General features: G+C 52.4%; 1 protein-coding gene across 1 annotated transcript; it reads left to right on the top strand.

Annotated features, from left to right (window-relative positions):
• The first annotated feature begins 4,221 nt into the window (after positions 1–4,221).
• Positions 4,222–17,632, top strand: spag7 (sperm associated antigen 7). The gene is made up of 7 exons (XM_069919778.1): positions 4,222–4,356; positions 5,372–5,439; positions 6,708–6,796; positions 8,979–9,063; positions 12,504–12,593; positions 13,099–13,258; positions 16,410–17,632. The coding sequence occupies exons 1-7, from the start codon at positions 4,269–4,271 to the stop codon at positions 16,523–16,525; spliced, it is 696 nt and encodes a 231-aa protein (XP_069775879.1). The 5' UTR covers positions 4,222–4,268; the 3' UTR covers positions 16,526–17,632.
• Positions 17,633–18,540: the final 908 nt, after the last annotated feature.

Raw genomic sequence — 18,540 nt, 5'->3', positions numbered from 1 at the left:
AGATCACGTTGATGGGGGGAGGGGGGTGGAGGGGCTGGCCAGGCTGCATCACTATTCTGTTCCTGTGGATTGACCTCCGATCCACTTCTCTGCAGCAACCGTCCCCTCGCCGTGATGCAGCCTGGCCAGGATGCTCTTGGTAGAGATCCTATAGAAGATAAGGCTCCTGGACAGCTTTAGACCAGTGGTCCTCAACCATTTTCTTTCTACTCACATCCCACTTTTAAGTAATCCCTAGGCCATTGGTAAGGGGTTGCTTAAGGTGGGAAGGGAAGGTTGAGAATCACTGCTCTAGACCTAATTGTGACTGAAATATTTTGCTTGAGAAAAATTGATATTGGCCCATTTCCTTTGGAGATCTGAAACCATGCACATAACAACTTAATGGGGGACAGTTAAAACAGGGGCTTTCAAACTTTTTCTTTCCATTCACATCCCACCTTAAGCAATCCCTTACTAATCACAGAGCACCGGTGGCATGGGGATTACTTAAAGTGGGATGTGAGTGGAAAGAAAAAGGTTGAGAACCACTGCCTTAGACCACCAACATGAAAATCAAGTGTTCCAATGATAAGCAAAACCCCCACCCCTGTCTGGTTCCACTATTTCTGTCACTCTTTTAATTTTTTTCCCTTCTGCCTAACTTTTTTCTCCACCTCCCACGGTTCTCTCCTTTCACCTCTCCTATCACCTCTGGGTCCCTCCCGTAGATACTCTCCCCCTCCCTTTCTATATGTAATTCCACCTGTGCTGACCATTATTCCGCTGGTCCCATTGACCGGCTCCCACTCCACGACCCTGCAGGCCTCTCCCATCCATGTATCTATCCAATTTATTCTTAAAACACACGATTGAGCCCACATTCACATCAGATGGCAGCTCGTTCCACACTCCCACCACCCTCTAAGTGAAGAACTTTCCCCTAATCTTCCCCCTAAACTTTTCCCCCTTCAGCTTAAAACTATGACCCCCTTGTATTTATCTCCCCCATCTAAGTGGAAAAAGTCTCCTCACATCCAATCTATCTCTACCTCTCATAATCTTGTAAACCTCTATCAAATCTCCCCTCATTCTTCATCGCTCCATGGAATAAAGTCCTAACCTGTTTAATCTTTCCCTGTAACTCTACTCCTGAAGATCTGGCAACATCCAAGTAAATCTTTTCTGCACTCTTTCAATCTTATTGATATCCTTCCTGTAGTTTGGTGATCAGAACTACACACAATTCTCCAAATTTGGCCTCACCAATGTCTTAAACAACTTCAACATAATATCCCAACCCCTATACTCAATACTTTGATTTATAAGATACCAAAACTTTTCTTTACAACCCTGTCCATCTGCGACACCATTTTCAGGGAACAATGTATCTGTATCCCCAGATCACTCTGCTCCTCCACACTCCTCAATTACCATGTCCTACCTTGGTTTGCCCTTCCCAACATGTATCACACACTTGTCTGCATTAAACTCCATCTGTCATTTACTGACCCATTCTCCTAGTTGGTCCAGATCCTTCTGCAAGCTTTGAAAACCTTCCTCACTGTCCACAACATCTCCTCACTTGTCAGGAAGGTGCAACAGCGTCTGCACTTCCTAAGAAGGCTGACATGGACGAGACTACCAGCCACCGTCACGTCAACCTATAGGAGCTCTATCGAGAGTGTCCTGGCCAGTCTGCATCAGTGTTGCTGCAGAGAAATGGATCGGAGGTCAATCCACAGGACTATTATAGTAGCAGAGAGGATCACTGGGGTCTCCCTCCCCCCATTGACGTGATCGACCAGGATTGTTGTTTGAAGAGGGCACATGTCATCTTTCAGCTGCTCCTGACCGCGGATCCTCACCCCAGCTGCCCATTCACTAGAGCTCCTGTCACCCCGACTACCCACCCATCTCGAGATCCCGGCGCCCCGACCACGGATCCTCGATATCCCAACGTACTGTCCACAGACTCTCTCCTAACTCCTTGCTGCCTGACCACAGATCTTCGCCCCGGCTGCCCACCCACTGGAGGTCCTGACATCCAACCGCAGTCACTCAGACACCTGAACCCCAGAAATCCCGATGTTCCATCCACAGACTCTCCCCTGGGCCCCTCGACTTTCTGTACAACATAAATTCATGGCATAAATTTTTATTAATCCCTTATGGTGACCTTGGACGCATCTGCGATCAGATGTTACTTGATTGGGCATGTCGAGGCATGGCTGTAGTGTTTGTCTGTGTGTATTATGTCTGGTTGTGTGACTGCGTGTTAGGCACCGAGGACCAGAGAACACTGTTTTGTCGGGTTGTAAACTTGTACAATCAGATGAGAATAAACTGGATGAGAAGGAACTTGACATCATCCATTTGCCTTCCTGATGTTCCTCTTCAACCATGATCCCAGCTGGCGTACATCCCCCTTCTTCCTGCCCAGTCAGCTCATCTCCCTACCCCTGTCAGCCTCGCCCTTCCTTCCAGAGGCAACTTTACCTCAAACTGTCCCTCCTCCCAATCAACCTGCATAAGTTCCTGCCCTAATGCCCTCAGGGTTAGCCGTGCCCCAGTTAAGGGCTGCCACGTCGACTTCCCACAGCTTAAATTTACATTTAGACATACAGCACAGTAACAGACCCTTTCGGCCCAAGAGCCAACACCTGTGCATTTTGGAGGTAACTGGACCCCCCGAAGGCATCCCCTGCAGGCAGCGGTGGGTTCGAACCTGCACTGTGCTGACCGTGCCACGCCCACTGGTCTTCTGGTCACTGGTTCCAAAGTGGCCCCCCCTCAGTCACTTGACCTGCTTCATATCCTGAGGAGGCCCATATTGTGAGCCAAAATGGACATATTCCACCTTCGCCCGCTGGCCGTCAATACGAGGGTATTTGAAATCAGCGACAACCCTGTATTTTCACCGCTGTCGAGTTTGCAGGTTCCTTTCAATGTCACATAATAACCCTCACCCTAACCAGGGGACCAGAGGGGGAGAGGGTGAGCACATTTAAGTTTTAATGCACATTATATATTATTATGTGACAATAAAAGGAACCTAAAATCTCAGTGGTGGGGAGGGTCCAGAAATTCAAATTCCTGGGGGTCAGCATCTCCGAGGATCAGACCTGGAGCCTCCATGTTGATGTAATCACAAAGAAGGTTCACCAGTGGCTAGACTTTGTGAGGAGATTGGGTATGTCACCAAAGACTAGTAAACTACAGGCAACCCATGGCTGGTTGCATCACTGCCTGGTACGGAGGTGCCAATACTCAGGACAAGAATAAACCCAGAGGGTTGTTAACTCGGCCTGCACCAGACTTCACTCCATGGAGAAGGTCTACATGAGGGAGCATCTTAAGAAAGTAGCCTCTACCCTCAAAGACCCCCCTCTACCCAGACCATGACTTCTTCACTCTGCTACCATCGGGAGAAAGGTCCAGGAGCCTGAAGACGAGCACAAGGACGGCTTCCCCGCTGCCATCAGGTTCCTGAATTATCCATGAACCACAGACATGGCCTCACTTTCCATGCACTGTTATTTCTATAGTAATGTCGTAAGATTGTTAGAATATGAATGTTTGCCTGATGATCCTGCCGATAAACACCGAATTTCCTGACTTGTCAATAAATTGTGATTCATTTGTGCTACTGCTCCTTCCTGATAAGTGAGATGTTGAGTGTCCCAGATAGGTCACTGGTTCAGTCAACTCCAAGGAACGTGGTGCTCTCCGCTCTCCCCACCACAGAGGTGCTGACGTGTCACCGAGGGTGGTCGTTCCTGGAATCCACGAGTGTCTGGTCCACGTTGAGACTCAGGCTGTTGCTCCCGCACCATTTTGCAGGATTTTCCAGGCGACACTGCCGCAGAAACAGTGACTTTTATGACAATAAATCCTGATCCTACTCAGGCACCTCACAAAGTGCAGTCGGCAGCAGCCTTCTTCGGGACGGCATCAACGTGGAGGCTCCAGGACAGATCCTTGCAGTCGCTGACCCCCAGGAAGGCGAAGATCTTGGCCCTGGACGAGGACTGGATCGTATTCCCCCACCCCCCCGCCCCCGCTCCCTCCTGAAGACCCCTTGATTTTGCTGGTGTTGAGCGCAAGGCTGTTCCACCCCAGACCCTTCACTGCCACCCAACGTCCTAGCCCACCAGCTTTGTTCTCTCTCCCAAGCTCTTGCAGGGCGCCTTCGAATTTACGTCGACCAACACGTCCACGGCGGGCGACGTCGCCTTTAAGGCGCCCTCGCCTTTAAGAGACGCGACTTCCGTTGTGGCCGCGGCTCCATGATGGCGGATCTTCTGGGTTCGATCCTGAGCTCGATGGAGAAGCCGCCGACCGTTGGCGACCAGGAGACCCGGCGCAAGGCGCGAGGTACCGGGCCGCCACTCCGGGCCGCTTCCTCCCCGCAGCCGACCCACCGCCGCCGGGACAAAGCCGCCCGCTCGGCTTGAAGCCCCGCTCCCCCCCGCGCTGACTCTAATTGGTCTGGGTGGGAGGGACGAGAGTCAGGTCACCCAGCGCTGATTGGGTGATCGAGCTGCCAATCCCATTGTCCTGTATGACGATTGCGGCAGCCGAATGTCAACCGCGGCGGCAGGGGAGGAGAACGTTGATTGATTGGTCGGATGAAGCGTCGATTTCACATTATTGTTGCCTCCCTGTGGCCTGAAGGGGCATTGCAGCGCACGGCGTATAAACAAGCCGTTCAGCCCGGGCTGGTCGTGCTAGCCACCAGGCCAATTAACCAGCAATGGTCCATTGGCCATTAGGTGTTTGCCCCATTCTCTTGCTGACATATATGTCCATGCACTGTCCGACTGAGACCACCCGCTCCTTAGATCCATAGAACATTGCAGCACAGTTAAGGGCTCTCTAACACCCATGACATCTGATCTTCCACCTCTGCCTCTGGAGAACGTGTCCCTGGCCCACCCTCTCAATTCTGTTAGTGTAGGGGGGACTAACCGTACCCCCTCTACACAAACCATACTCCCTCTACACCGACCGTGTCCCCTACACCGACTGTGTCCCCTACACCGACCGTGTCCCCTACACCAACTGTGTCCCTTACACCGACCATGTCCCCTGTACCCTGACCGTGTCTCCTCGATACTAACCATGCCCCCTCGACAATTACTGTGTCCCCCTCTACCCGAACAGTGTCGCCGATATCTGAAATAGTTCGCTGATTCTTGTGGAGAGCCAGTGGGTGTACCAGACACCATGCTGGTGCAGGGTGAGAGGTGACTTTCTGTGAAGGTCCATCTTTCCTGTGGCTGTGGTGCAGATTGTGGGACCACACATCTCCATCGACCCCCCTGGGTCATAGCGACTTTCAGGCTGCCCTCCAGTGACTGAAAGTGACCATGTAATGTTTTGTTGCCAGAGCAAGCAGCCAGATTAAAGAAGATGCAAGAAGAAGACAAGAAACAGAAGGCTGATTTCAGAAAGCGGGTGAGATTTACAGGGGTTTGGGTGTGTCTGGGTGGGGGGGAATCACAAACAGTATTTGTGTGCATGCATGTGAATGTGTGTGTATGTTTGCATGTGAGTGAGTGTGTGTGTAAGTAAGCATGCATGTGATTCAGTGTATACACTCAAGAAAAGGTCTTCTTTTGTTCCATCACACACTCCCAGGTTGGGATGTTTACACAGAGTGAAGTTCCCTCCACACCAACCCATCACATGCTCCCGGGGTCAGACACAGGGTGAAGCTCCCTCCACACCGTCCCATCACACATTCCCGGGGTCAGACAAAGAGTGAAGCTCCCTCCGCACCGTCCCATCACACACTCCCGGGGTCAGCACAGAGTGAAACTCCCTCCGCACCGTTCCATCACACGCTCCCGGGGTCAGACACAGAGTGAAGCTCCCTCCGCACTGTCCCATCACACACTCCCGGGGTCAGACACAGAGTGAAGCTCCCTCCGCACTATCCCGTATCACATTCCTGGATCTGTACTTTTCCATCTTAATACTATTAAGTCTTCCTAATATGTTTTATTGCTGCTCTTCATGAAATTCCCAAACCCTGTCCCATAATACAAGGGAGAATCTGAATCAGAATTTAATGACAGGAACATGTGTCACGAAATTCGTTGTTTTGGCAGCAGCGTTACAGGGCATTACGGTGCAGATATTGCTATAAAATGACATTTAAAAATAAATTAATTACTGCAAATGAAGAAAATGGTAAGGCAGTGTCTGTGGTTCATTGATCATTCAGGAATCTGATGGTGGTGGGGAAGAAGCTGTCCTTGTGCTCTTCGTCAGGCTCCTATATCTTTTCCCTGATGGTATCAGTGTGAAGAGGGCATGGCTTGGGTGGTGGTGGGTCTTTGAGGATCGAGGCTGCCTCTTTAAGATACCGCCTCATTTTGATGTCCTCGATGGAGTGAAGCCTGGTGCCTATGATGTCGCAGGCTGAATTAACGACCCTCTTGTCCTGTGCATTGGCACCTCCGTACCAGGCAGAGATGCAACCGGCCAGAAAGTGATCCTGTAGAAATTTTCGAGAGTCTTCATGACATACCAAATCTCCACAAACTGCTCAGAAGGTAGAGACACTGACGATCCTTATCACTGACATGGCGGCCCCAGGATGGATCTTCGGAGATGATGACCCCCCCCCCAGGAACTCAAAGTTCTTGGCCCTCTCCAAAAAAACTGGGACTGGGTACAGAGGGAAGCTGTAAAGATCTGTGTTCGATTTGTTTCCACAGATGGAGAAACTGATCTCGGACTTTATCCAGAGCAGTACACAGAAGAAGAAGAAGTTTGATCCCATGAACAAGCTCGAGAGAAGCATCCTGTAAGAGTGGCCATTTTACTAGGGTGTTCCTCCACACCTCTGTGTAACTGCCCCACCTGCCGGCAATGCTGTCGTCAACCTCTGCCATTTCTTCTCGACCCCACTCCATCCTTGCTTCTCCATTAGTTCTCTCTCTGACAAAGCTTTCAGAACACACAACATTCCAGCACAGTGCAGGTCCCTTCCACCCATGAGGTTCTGCTGACCTATTAGAAGGTTGGCAGAGCTGGGACTTTTCTCTTTGGAGAGAATAACAATGAGAGGAGACTTAATAGAGGTCGACAAGATTCTGAGAGGCATAAACAGGGTAGATGGTCAGTGCCTATTTCCCAGGGTGGGATCAGGAAACAACAAGAGGACGTCTGTACAAAGTGAAGGGAGAGGCTTGGGGGAGACGTCAGGGGCAAGTTTTTATTGCAAAGTTGTGGGGGGCCTGGAATGCCTCACCAGGGGTTTGGTGGTGGAGGCTGGAACATTAGGGGCACTTAAGAGACTCTTAGACAGGCCCATGGATGGAAGAAAAATAGAGGGTTGCGGAGTTTTTCCACTTAAATAAATCTGAGAGGTTATAGTTTTAAGCTGAAAGGGAAAAGGTTCAGGGGGAATGTTCTTCACTGAGAGAGTGATGGGAGTGTGGAACGAGCTGCCATCTGACGTAGTAAATTCACGCTCAGTCGTGGATTTTAAAAATAAATTGGATGGATACATGGTTGGGAGAGGCCTGGAGGGTCACAGAATGGGACTGGTGGTCAGCACAGACTAGATGGGATGAATGGCCTGTTTTCTGTGCTGCGGTGTTCTATGGGCAGGGAGGGTCTGATTTTTTTCTTGGAATACATAGGTCAGCACAACATTATGGTAATGCTAATTTAATTTAGACATTCAGCAGGGTAACAGGCCCTTTCGGGCCACGAGCCCGTGCCACCCAGTTGCACCCAATTGACCTCCAATCCCCAGTACGTTTCAAACGTTGGGAGGAAACCGGAGCCCTCGGAGGAAGCCCACGCAGACTCAGGGAGAACATACAAACTCATTACAGACAGCGCAGGATTTGAACCTCGGTTGCTGGCGCTATAAGGGCATTGCGCCAACCGCTACACTGACTGTCTATGTTCTAAACCTTCCCCACCTCACACCCATGACCCTTTCTCTCACATCCATGTACCTGTCTATTGAATGTCCCTATTGTAACAGCCTCCATGACTCTCTGTGTGAATAACTTACCCCTGTTGTTGCCCCTAAACCTTCTCCCCCCACCTCACCTTTTACAGACGTCCTCTGGTATTCGCTGCAGTCGCCCTGTGAAAATGGTGTTGACTGCCCGCCCTATTGAACCCTTTTAATGTCCCTAATCTTGTGTCAGAACTTGTTTGATCATGATGCTGTGAGGTACTTAGGGCTGCTGGAAACACACGATTAAAAAAGTTGAGTCGTGATCTCACATTTCCCTCTAACCCCCCCCCCCACCACCACCGCCCCAGCGCTCCCTCTCCCCTTCATGTATCCTGACTATGGCTGCACTCACCCCTCAAACTGTCTCCGTCATGGAGAGTATTGGTCAGTGGAGAGTGTGGGGAGGCAAGCCTTTTGAAGCGGCCTCTTGCTCCTTCCCTGTGTGCCCTCCTGAGCCAGGCTGCAGTGTGACTGCCTTGTGGTGCCCATCCACAGGCCCTTGGCCTCCAAAAAGGCTTCATTCCCAGTGCCTGGAGTTTGCATGGCTGCAGCTGGTAACCCTCCATCTCTCTTCCTCCCCTCCTTCTTTCCCTCTCCCTCTCTCTTTCTTCTCCCTCCCTCCCTTTTCTTCTCTCTCCCTTTCAAATTCTTTCCTTCCCTGTCACCCCCTCTCCCCTCCCTCTCTCCCTCCATCCCTCCCCTTCACTCTCTCCCCTCCCTTTCCTCTCACCCACTCTCTCACTCCCTCTCCCCTCTCTCCTTCCCATCCCTCTCTCACTCCCTCCTTCCCTCCCATTCACCCCTCCCTACTTCTCCCTCTCCCTCCCTCGTACACCCTCCCCTCCCTTTCTTCAATACCCCTATTTCCCCTTCATGTTTCAGTCCCCTCTCCCCCTTTCCTCCCAGCCATGTTCCACCACCCACTCTGCCTGGCCCCCCCTCCCATCAACCCCCTCCCCCCACGTGGTCGGCGGCTGACTGACGTTGTCCCTCTTCTCCCTGTGCCCAGGCACGACGTGGTTGAGGTGGCGGGGCTCACCTCCTTCTCATTCGGAGATGACGACAACAGTAGATATGTGATGATCTTCAAGAAGGTGATTGGGTGGGGTGGGTGCTGGAGAAGGTGGGGTGGGTGCTGGTGAGAGGGGTGGGTGCTAGAGAGGGTGGGGTGGGTGCTGACGAGAGGGGTGGGTGCTGGAGAGGGTGGGGTGGGTGCTGGAGAAGGTGGGGTGGGTGCTGGTGAGAGGGGTGAGTGCTGGAGGGGATGAGGGTGGTGGGTGCTGGTGAGGGTGCGGAGGATGCTGGAGAGGGGGCAGGGGTCAGGCAGCCACTTACCGGGCTGGAAGAACTCAGGGAGGGGTTCTGGCGGGAGCACTGGCCAGCAGGCGACAGATGGGAGGAAAGGAGCCGAGAGGTGATTGACTGAGAAAGGTGCACTTTGATTGGAGGAAGGGAGAAGGGGAATTGGTGGGGGGGCGGAGGAGGGAGAAGGTGAAGGACAGGTCAGATGGCTGGGGGAGGGCAAAGAGACACAGGAAAGGGGTGGGGGATTGGTGAGGTGGGAAGTGTGCTGGCCATTGAGGGTGGGTGCAGAGAGTGCTCAGGGGATTGACGGTCTCATAGAGAACATTCCAGCACAGAACAGGCCCTTCGGTCCACAGTTGTCCAACCTATGGTAACCCATCTACACCTTCCCTACCTCACACTGATACCCCTCTATTTTTCGTTCATCCATGCCAGTCCAAGAGGCTATTAAATGTCCCCAATGTTCCAGCCTCCACCACCATCCCCAGTGAGGCACTCCAGGCCCCCACTGACGTCTCACCTAAACCCCTCCCTTCACTTTGTACAGACGTCCTCTGGTGTTTGCTGATCCTGCCCTGGGAAATGGGCTGTGTGTCCACTCTGTCTACGCCTCTCATAATCTTGTCAACCTCGATTAAGTTCCCTCTCATCCTTCTTCACTCCAAAGAGAAATGTCCTGTCCCTGCTAACCTGGCTTCATGAGACTTGTTTCCCAACCTAGGCAATGTCCTGGTGAATCTCCTCTGCCCCCCTCCACAGCTTCCACATCCCTCCTGTAATGAGGTGACCAGACTGAGCATTAGACAGGCAGACCCCAATTTACGTTGGGGTTTGGTTCCGGGACTCGCAACATAAGTCGAAATTATTGTAAATCGAAACAATACTGCACTCTACCTTTCCTAGAGCAGGGTTCTTCAAAATGGTCAAGGTGCCCACCCCTGCTGGGAGCCCAAGGCCCCTGCCCCTGCCTGGGAGCCTGAGGGCCCACCTTCTGCCCGAGATCCCAAGGTCAGATGGGGCTCATGGTTTCGGGAGTTTGTATGCGCGGGTGGCTGGGAGTTAGTGTGGATGAGTGGCTGGGGCATCTGGAGATTAGATGTGCGGGCGCTGCAGCGTCGGGAGTTAGAACCCGTGGGCAGCCGGGAAATCAAAAGTATGGATTCTGGTTATCATAACTTTGAAATATTGTAAGTTGGGGTCTATCTGTTCTCTGCATGGGGTATCACAGGAGTGGTGTAGAGCCGCAATATGGATTCTTGAACTCAATATCCTGACTAACGATCCCATTAAACCTTTCAATCTATACGGAAGCCTTGGGGGATCTGTGGATTCGGACCCAAAGGTCCCCTCTTTTATCCCACACTGTTAAGGATTGCCCCATTAACCATTTACTCTGCCTTCAAGGTCAACCTTCCAAAATGCATTAGAAAGCACAGAAACAGGCCATTCGGCCCTTTTAGTCTATTATTTTGCCTAGTCTCACTGTCCTGCACCCAGTCCATAGCCCCCACACACCCCTCCCATCCAGGTACCTGCCCAAATCTTTGTTGAATGTTAAACATGAGCCCGCATTCACCTCCTCAGTCACCAGCTCGTTCCAGCGCCCTCTGTAAAGACATTCCCCCGAAGCGTTTCCATTTTCCTCCTGAGCCCACCCTCATCTATCTAATCTACACCTACATTTACTCTGTCTATTCCCCTCATAATTTTGTATACCTCTATCAAATCCACCCCCCCCCCCCCCCCACCACCCTCACTGCCATAGGAGGTAGTGGGGATAAGATACAATCAGTATGTTTTAGACCATGCGTTCCCAAAGTGGGCGGGGCTGTCCCCCCAGGGGGCGGTGGAAAGATCCAAGGGAGCGGTGAGGAAAAAGGGGGCGGTCCGTACGTTTCCAGCAAACTCGGCCGGCAACACTCATCATGCGCTATCCATCAGGTGAGGAGAGGGTAGAGGTGAATGCCCGGGACAGGACCGCTCGGGACAGTGACTGGCGAGGACGATGACTGTCTGGAGCGGTGACTGTTGGAGACGGTGACAGCCGGAGATGGTGACTGGCAGGGACAGTGACTGGTGGGTTCGGTGACTGCGCGGTATGGAGATGGCCAGAGATATTGATTGGCTGGGATGGTGACTGGCAGGGACAGTGACTGGTGGGGACGGTGACTGGCCGGGATGATGACTGGCAGGGATGGTGACTGGCCGGGATGATGACTGGCAGGGATGGTGACTGTCGGGGATGATGACTGGCGGGGACGGTGACTGGCGGGGACGGTGACTGGCGGGTCGGTGACTGGCGGGGACGGTGACTGGCGGGGACGGTGACTGGTGGGGACGGTGACTGGTGGGGATGGTGACTGGTGGGGACGGTGACTGGTTGGGATGATAACTGCCAAGGACGATGACTGGCAGGGACGGTGACTGGCAGGGTCGGTGATGGCCAGAGATATTGACTGGCTGGGATGGTGACTGGTCATGATAAGTTTTATTTGTGTAATACATACTTTTGTTTATAGTGTTAGATTAGTTGTTGTTTTAAATTTGCAGTAGACCTAATACCAAGAAAGAGGTGTGTGTTCGTTGTGTGTGTGTGCGTGTGTGTGTGTGTGTGTGTGTGTGTGTGTGTGTGTGTGTGTGGAGGGTAGGAGGGGGGGTGGGTGCTAGGGACGTGGCCTGGGAGCCAAGGGGACGGCATTCTGAAAAAGTTTGGGAACCACTGTTTTAAACAGGCACGAAACAGCGAGATCCAGAAGGATACCATCATAATGTAAGTGAACGGGACTGGTGTAGATGGGCAGAGGTTGGCATGGGTACAAAGACATGACTGTGGTTGACAAACCATGAGCGTCTCTCTCTCCCTCTCTCTTCCCCTCTCTCTCCCCTCTCTCTCTCTCTCTCTCTCTCTCTCTCTCTCTCTCTCTCTCTCTCTCTCTCTCTCTCTCACCCCCTCTCTCTCACCCGGGGATATATGGTTTGGCACAACATCGAGGGCCGAAGGGCCTGTACTGTCCTGTAGTGTTCCCTGTTCTGTATGGATACCTGTATATGTATTGTTTGTCTGTACGTGTGCTATGTCTGGTTGTGTGTCTGCGTGTTTTGCACCGAGGACCAGTCGGGTTGTACTTGTCCAATCAGATGACAATAAACTTGACTTTCTCTGCCTCTCCCCCTCGTTCCCGTTTACCCCCCACCTCCCGGTATTACATCCCTTACTCACCCGCACTAGGAGTTTGCCCCATCAGATGAGGAGCTGGAGGCGTACCGGAGCGGCGAGGAGTGGGACCCTCAGAAAGCTGAGGAGAAGAGGCGCAGCAAGGTAGTGTGGCCTGGGAGCCGGGGATACCACCACCCCATCTTTATTTCCCCCCCTACCCCCCCACCCCCACTGCCCACTGTCCCAGAAGTGTCCACAGATGCAGGTAACTCCTTGTGCGCCCCCCCAACTCTTCCTTGACCCCTGCCCATCGCTAACCCCCTCTCCCATCCCCTACCCCTCACTGATCCCCTGCCCCTCTCCCATCCCCTCCCCCTCACTGACCCCCTGCCCCTCCCGCCCTCCCCCTCACTGACCCCCTGACCCTCACTGATCCCTCTCCCATCCCCTCCCCCTCACTGACCCCCTGCCCCTCTCCCGCCCTCTCCCCCTCACTGACCCCCTGACCCTCACTGATCCCTCTCCCATCCCCTCCCCCTCACTGATCCCCCTGCCCCTCTCTCATCCCCTCCCCCTCACTGACCCCCTGCCCCTCTCCCGTCCCCTCTCCCTCACTGATCCCCTCCCCCTCATTGACCCTGCTCTCTCTCTTCTCTCCAATTCCCAGGAGCTGGCCCAGCAGGAGGCTGAGGAGGCAGCGAAGCACGGTCCCAGACAGGACCCCAGTCCCAGCACTGACTACAAACAGAAGTACAGCCATCTGATTGGCACCGTGGCGGCAAAAGAGGGAGCGCACACCCTTCAGGCGAACAAGACGTACGGCTGCGGTAGGTGAGGGGGGGGGGGGGGGGGTCCACACTGCACCAGCTTCACTTCCCAAACTGCTTTACAGCCTTGCTGCACAGCATCTGACATGCCGGCCCATCTTAGCCTGAGCATAGCTGTGTGGCTCTGTTACAACCTAGACCAGCAGCAATAAAAATTCACCAAGACAATGGTATCTTCAAAACAATAATTTATATTAATAACTATTAATAATATAAAATCTTATTTAATTCTAAACTTAACCCCACTTTGTGCAAACATATATATATTTTTTTATATGTGTGTGTGAGTACATATTGGATCACAAACCATAACAGTTCTAGCACAATTCTAAAGAGATGATTAAAATTTAAAGCTCGCTCTTAGAAATCTTTTGTGTTGAAACTCATGATCTTTAAACTGTTGCTCAAAGGTAATTGTGGAGTAGGTGAGGCGCCAAGTCATCAGACCTCAAAAATCACGAATTCTTGTAGAGTTGCTTTCAAATAAATGTTTCTTGAAATGAATGATTTTTTTCCCCCCACAATTCCCCTCTCTTGCATGGAGGTTACGGAACTTGTGATTTCACAAACAAATTAGGAGAATTCCCTCTGTGACTGAGTACAGGAGGTCAGCTGCAGAGGACAGACACTACCTGATGTGCTGACGTTGGAGAGGCGGGGGGGGGGGGGGTTCACTAGGATGATTCCAGGAATGAAAGGGTTATCATATGAAGAGTGTTTCACAGATCTTGGCCTTTATTTTTTGGAATTGAGGAGAATGAGGGGGGAGCTCATTGAAATATTTTGAATGTTGAATGCAGAAAGGTTGTTTCTCCACGGTGGGAGAGTCCAGGACAAGAGGGCACAACTTCAGGATTGAAGGGCGTCTGCTTAAACAGAGATGTGGAGGGAATTTCTTCAGCCAAAGGGTGGTGAATCTGTGGAATTTGTTGCCATAGGCGGTTGTGGAGGCCGGGTCATTGGCTGGATTTAAGGCAGAGGTTGATAGGTTCTTGATTAGCCAGGGCATCAAAGTGGGGAGAAGGCCGGGTTGAGTGGGGAAATGGATCAGCTCATTTTTGAATGGCAGGATAGGCTCGATGAGCTGAATGGCCTGTTTCCGCTCCTATGTCTTATGGAGAATAAAATGAGCCCTATGGGCCTCGAAGGTCAGCATGAATTAGGGGGAGTTGTGGATAGTGAGGATGATTTTCGGGGACTGCAGAAGGATTTGGACTGTTTAGAAGAGTAGGCTGAAAGGTGGCAGATGGAGTTTAATGTAGATAAGTGTGAGGTGCTTCATTTTGGGAAGAATAATCAAAACAGAATATATGCAGTGAAGGGGAGAGCTTTGAGGAATGCAGAGGAACAGAGAAATCTTAGAATAACGGTTCATCGTTCTTTGAAAGTAGAATCTCATGTAGATAGGGTGGGGAAGAAAGCTTTTGGTATGCCGGCCTTTATAAATCAAAGCATAGAATATGGGAGCTGTGGGGGGTGATGTTGAGACTATTCAAGGCCTTGGTGAGGCCAAATTTGGAGTATTGTGGGCAGTTCTGGTCTCCCAAATTATAGGAAGGATATCAATAAGGTAGAGAGGGTGCAGAGAAGATTTACTAAAATGTTGCTGGATTGCAGTATCTAAAATACGGAGAAAGATTGAATAGACTGGGTCTTTATTCATTGGAGTGTAGAGGTTGAGGGGGGGATTTGTTAGAGGTGTTTAAAATTATGAGGGGGATAGATAGAGTAGATGTGAATAGGCTCTTCCCCTTGAGGGGAGGAGAGATTGGAACAAGGGGTCATAAGTTAAGGATGAGGGGGGAAAATTTTAGAAGTAACATGAGAGGAAGCTTCTTCACTCAGAGTGTGGTGGCCGAGTGGAATGACCTTCCGGAAGAGGTGGTTGCAGCAGGGTCAGTTTTGTCATTTAACGAAAAGTTGGATCAGTTCATGGACGTGAGGGGATTGGAGGGCTATGGACAGCGGTTAGGAGGGACTCGAGGAGATCACTTAAATAGGTACGGACCAGAGGGGCCGAGGTGGCCTGTTTCCAGACTGTATGGTTACGGGGAGCGGGGACCTCGGGGTGTCTCTGTGGGAGTGTGGACCTCGGGCTGTTGCTGGGAGCAGGGACCTCGGGCTGTCTCTGGGGGAGCAGGGACCTTGGGCTGTCTCTGGGGGAGCGGGGACCTCGGGCTGTCTCTGGGGGAGTGGGGACCTCAGGCTGTCTCCGGGGAATGAGGACTTCAGGCTGTCTCTGGGTGAGTGGGGACCTTGGGCTGTCTCTAGGGGAGCGGGGACCTCGGGCTGACTCCCGGGGAGTGGGGGCTCGGGCTGTCTCCCAGGGAGTGGAGACCTCGGGCTGTCTCTGGGGGAGTGGGAACCTCGGGCTGTCCTTGGGGGAGCGGGGACCGCTACATACAGGACTTTTATGAAAATGTGCCCGTTTGTGTGGGTGGACATAACTCGCTTTGGCTGGAATTCCAGCACTTCCTGTAACACTGACTTTCTCACAATCCCATCTCGTGGCTTGTGCTTCCCCCCTCCATTGCTAGACGGGTATTTTGCTGAGATGGGAAGATCCTATCGCTACCACTCCTGCTCCATGGGGGTCAATGTGATGGTAGGTCTGACTCTAGAAAACATTTGGTGTTCTACTGCTTTAATGGACCTTAACTTTCAAAATTCATAGATTAATTATCTTTGGCTTTTTTTAACAACCCAATCGTTATTGTTAGTAGTGGGTGGTCAGTTACCCTCATGGGAGGGGGGGGGTTGTTTCTTCACTTAGGAATATATGGGTTTTTTTCTATTTTCCTTTTTATATCTTGGATAGGTTAAAATCAATAAAAATATATATTTAAAAATGTAGACATACAGTAACCAGCCAATTTGGCCCACGGGTCTGTGCTGCCCAATTACACCCCATTAACTTACACCCCCCCCCCCCGAACGTTTTTGAATTGTGGGAGAAATCCGGAGCCCGTCCCCGGGGAAAACACGCAGGCATGGGGAGAACAGTCAAACTCCTCACAGGCAGCACAGGGATTTGAACCCCAGTCCTGATTGCTGACGCAATAGCAGCGTTACACTAACCGCTACTTCAACCATGACACCCCTTACCCAAAGGCCTGGACCAACCTCCACTTCTCCTCCATTCCCTCCTCAGTACCCACGGCCAACAAGAGGGACACGCGGTCCATTGAAGAGGCAATGAACGAGATCAGAGCCAAGAAGAAGATGAAGGTGTCCGATGAGGGGACAGGAGGATCGAGCCAGCAGTGATGACCTGCCCCCACCCATCTCCCCTCCCGCTGTGCAGAGTGTAGCCCCCAGCAAGGTCTGAGGCCTGTCCGAGGCAAGGCCTTTGCTGTTAGAGCCATGATCCCAATGGGGTGGACAGGAAGGGGATTGCAGTCAGGTGGATGGGTCAGGGTGAGGGGTGGTGGGATAGATTGGGGTGTTATGGGTAGACGGTGAGTGGGGCTCCTGGCTGATAAACTGATGTGCGATTCAGCATAGCTACCGCTGCCCGTATGTGCCAGGTGCATTGGATTCCGTCTCGGCTGCAGGCACATTGACATCCTGCAGGACGTGGTGTCAGGTCTGGTTTCAAACCAGGAGCTACCGGGGCAGCTTGACGGGCGCGTGCCCCCAATATCTGCCACTGGTTCCCTCTCCGATTCCGGCACCGAGCCCACCCATGGGTGGAGTGGGTGAGGTCTAGGATGGGAAGGAGGTGAGGGTTGTTTTCATGCAAGGGGTTTGTGGATGAGCCTCACATTGCTCACCTCCTCTCCTCCCCTCCCCCATTCTCCCCCCTCCCCTCTCCCTTCCTTCCTCCCCTCCCCTCCTTCTCCCACTCTCCCTCATTGTCCCCACCCCATTCTCCTTTCCATCCTTCTCCCCTCCTCCACTCTCCCTCCTTCTCCCACTCTCCCCCATTCTCTCCTCCTCTTCTCTCCCTTCTCCTCCCCTCCTCCACTCCCCCTCCTCCTCCCCTCCTCCCCTCTCCCTCCTCCTCCCCTCCCCTCCTCCACTCCCTCCTCCCTCACTCTCCCTCCGTCCTTTTCCCCTCCCTCTTCCTCCCCATTCCCCTCCTCCATGGTCCATCCTCCTCGCCTCCCTACCGCCTCCCATATGCCACTCTTCCTCCCCCACCCCCTCCCCTCTGCCACACTCTCTTTTCTCACCTCCCTTCCCCACTCTCCCTGTTCCCACATCGTCCCCCCAATCCCCTGCCCCCCCTCCCCCCAACGTCTTCCATTCTCCCTTCTTGGGAGTACCCACCCATGTGACGTTCTATGTGCAGTGTCTGAATGTAAATCATATTCTGGTGATTGTTGCTAAAATCTCTGAATCCTTTGGCAAATAAACACAGTTCTCACATTCTGTCAGGATCTGTTATCGGTGAAATCGCCAGACAATGTTCCCTACAGGCACTGCTGCTCACCTTCAGTCGACTCAAGGCAGGGGTCGATCCCCGAGTGCTACTCAGGAGGCTGTGCTGTCGGAGTATATGATCGAGGGCGCTGTTGGCAGAGAGCGCCAGCGGTGGTGCGATTAATATCGTGTGGGCGCTCATCACAGAGGCAGCTGGCAATGTTCTGGGCACAAAACCTCAGAGCTCTTTGGAATGAAGAAGGGTGAGAGGTCTACAAGATTATGGGCAGCAAGGTGAGGGTAGCGGTGGGCGTAACGCTATTGTGGGGCCAGTGACTGGGACCGGTGCTCGAATGCCGCGCTGTCAATGTCTGCGTGGGTTTCCCCAGGGGGTCCCACCCTTCAAAAACGAACCGGGGTTGTGGGTTAATTGGGTGTCACAGACTCGTGGGCCAGAATGGCCTGTTACTGTCCAAGTTTAAACTTTCGTACCCGGAATCATCGTCGTGAACCTCCTCCGAATTCTCTCCAACATCAGCTCATCCTCTCTTAAACGAGGAACCCAAAACTACCCACAACATACCAGTGGCATCGTGGAGAAAGTTCATCGGCACATCGACTCCTCAGGGGTTTGCGGAGGTTTGGTACAGACATCAGAAATCCCAGCAAATTTCTATGGAGGTGCCGTGGAAAGTGCGCTGACCGGCTGCATCACCGTCTGGTGTGGGGGGACACAAAAGGCCCAAGACGCCACAGGCAAAACCTTCCCCTCCATCCAGAACATCTACAGGGGAACACTGCCGTCGGAGAGCAGTAGCAGTGATCATCAAGGATCCCACACCACCCAGCACCCGCTCTGTTCTCACTGCTGCCATTGGGAAAGAGGTCTCGGGGCCACAAGACTCACACCCCCAGGT

The sequence above is a fragment of the Narcine bancroftii genome, chromosome 2 (assembly GCF_036971445.1).
Source record: "Narcine bancroftii isolate sNarBan1 chromosome 2, sNarBan1.hap1, whole genome shotgun sequence".
NCBI classification, from domain to species: Eukaryota; Metazoa; Chordata; class Chondrichthyes; order Torpediniformes; family Narcinidae; genus Narcine; species Narcine bancroftii.
This window is presented reverse-complemented; position numbering and strand designations above follow the sequence as displayed.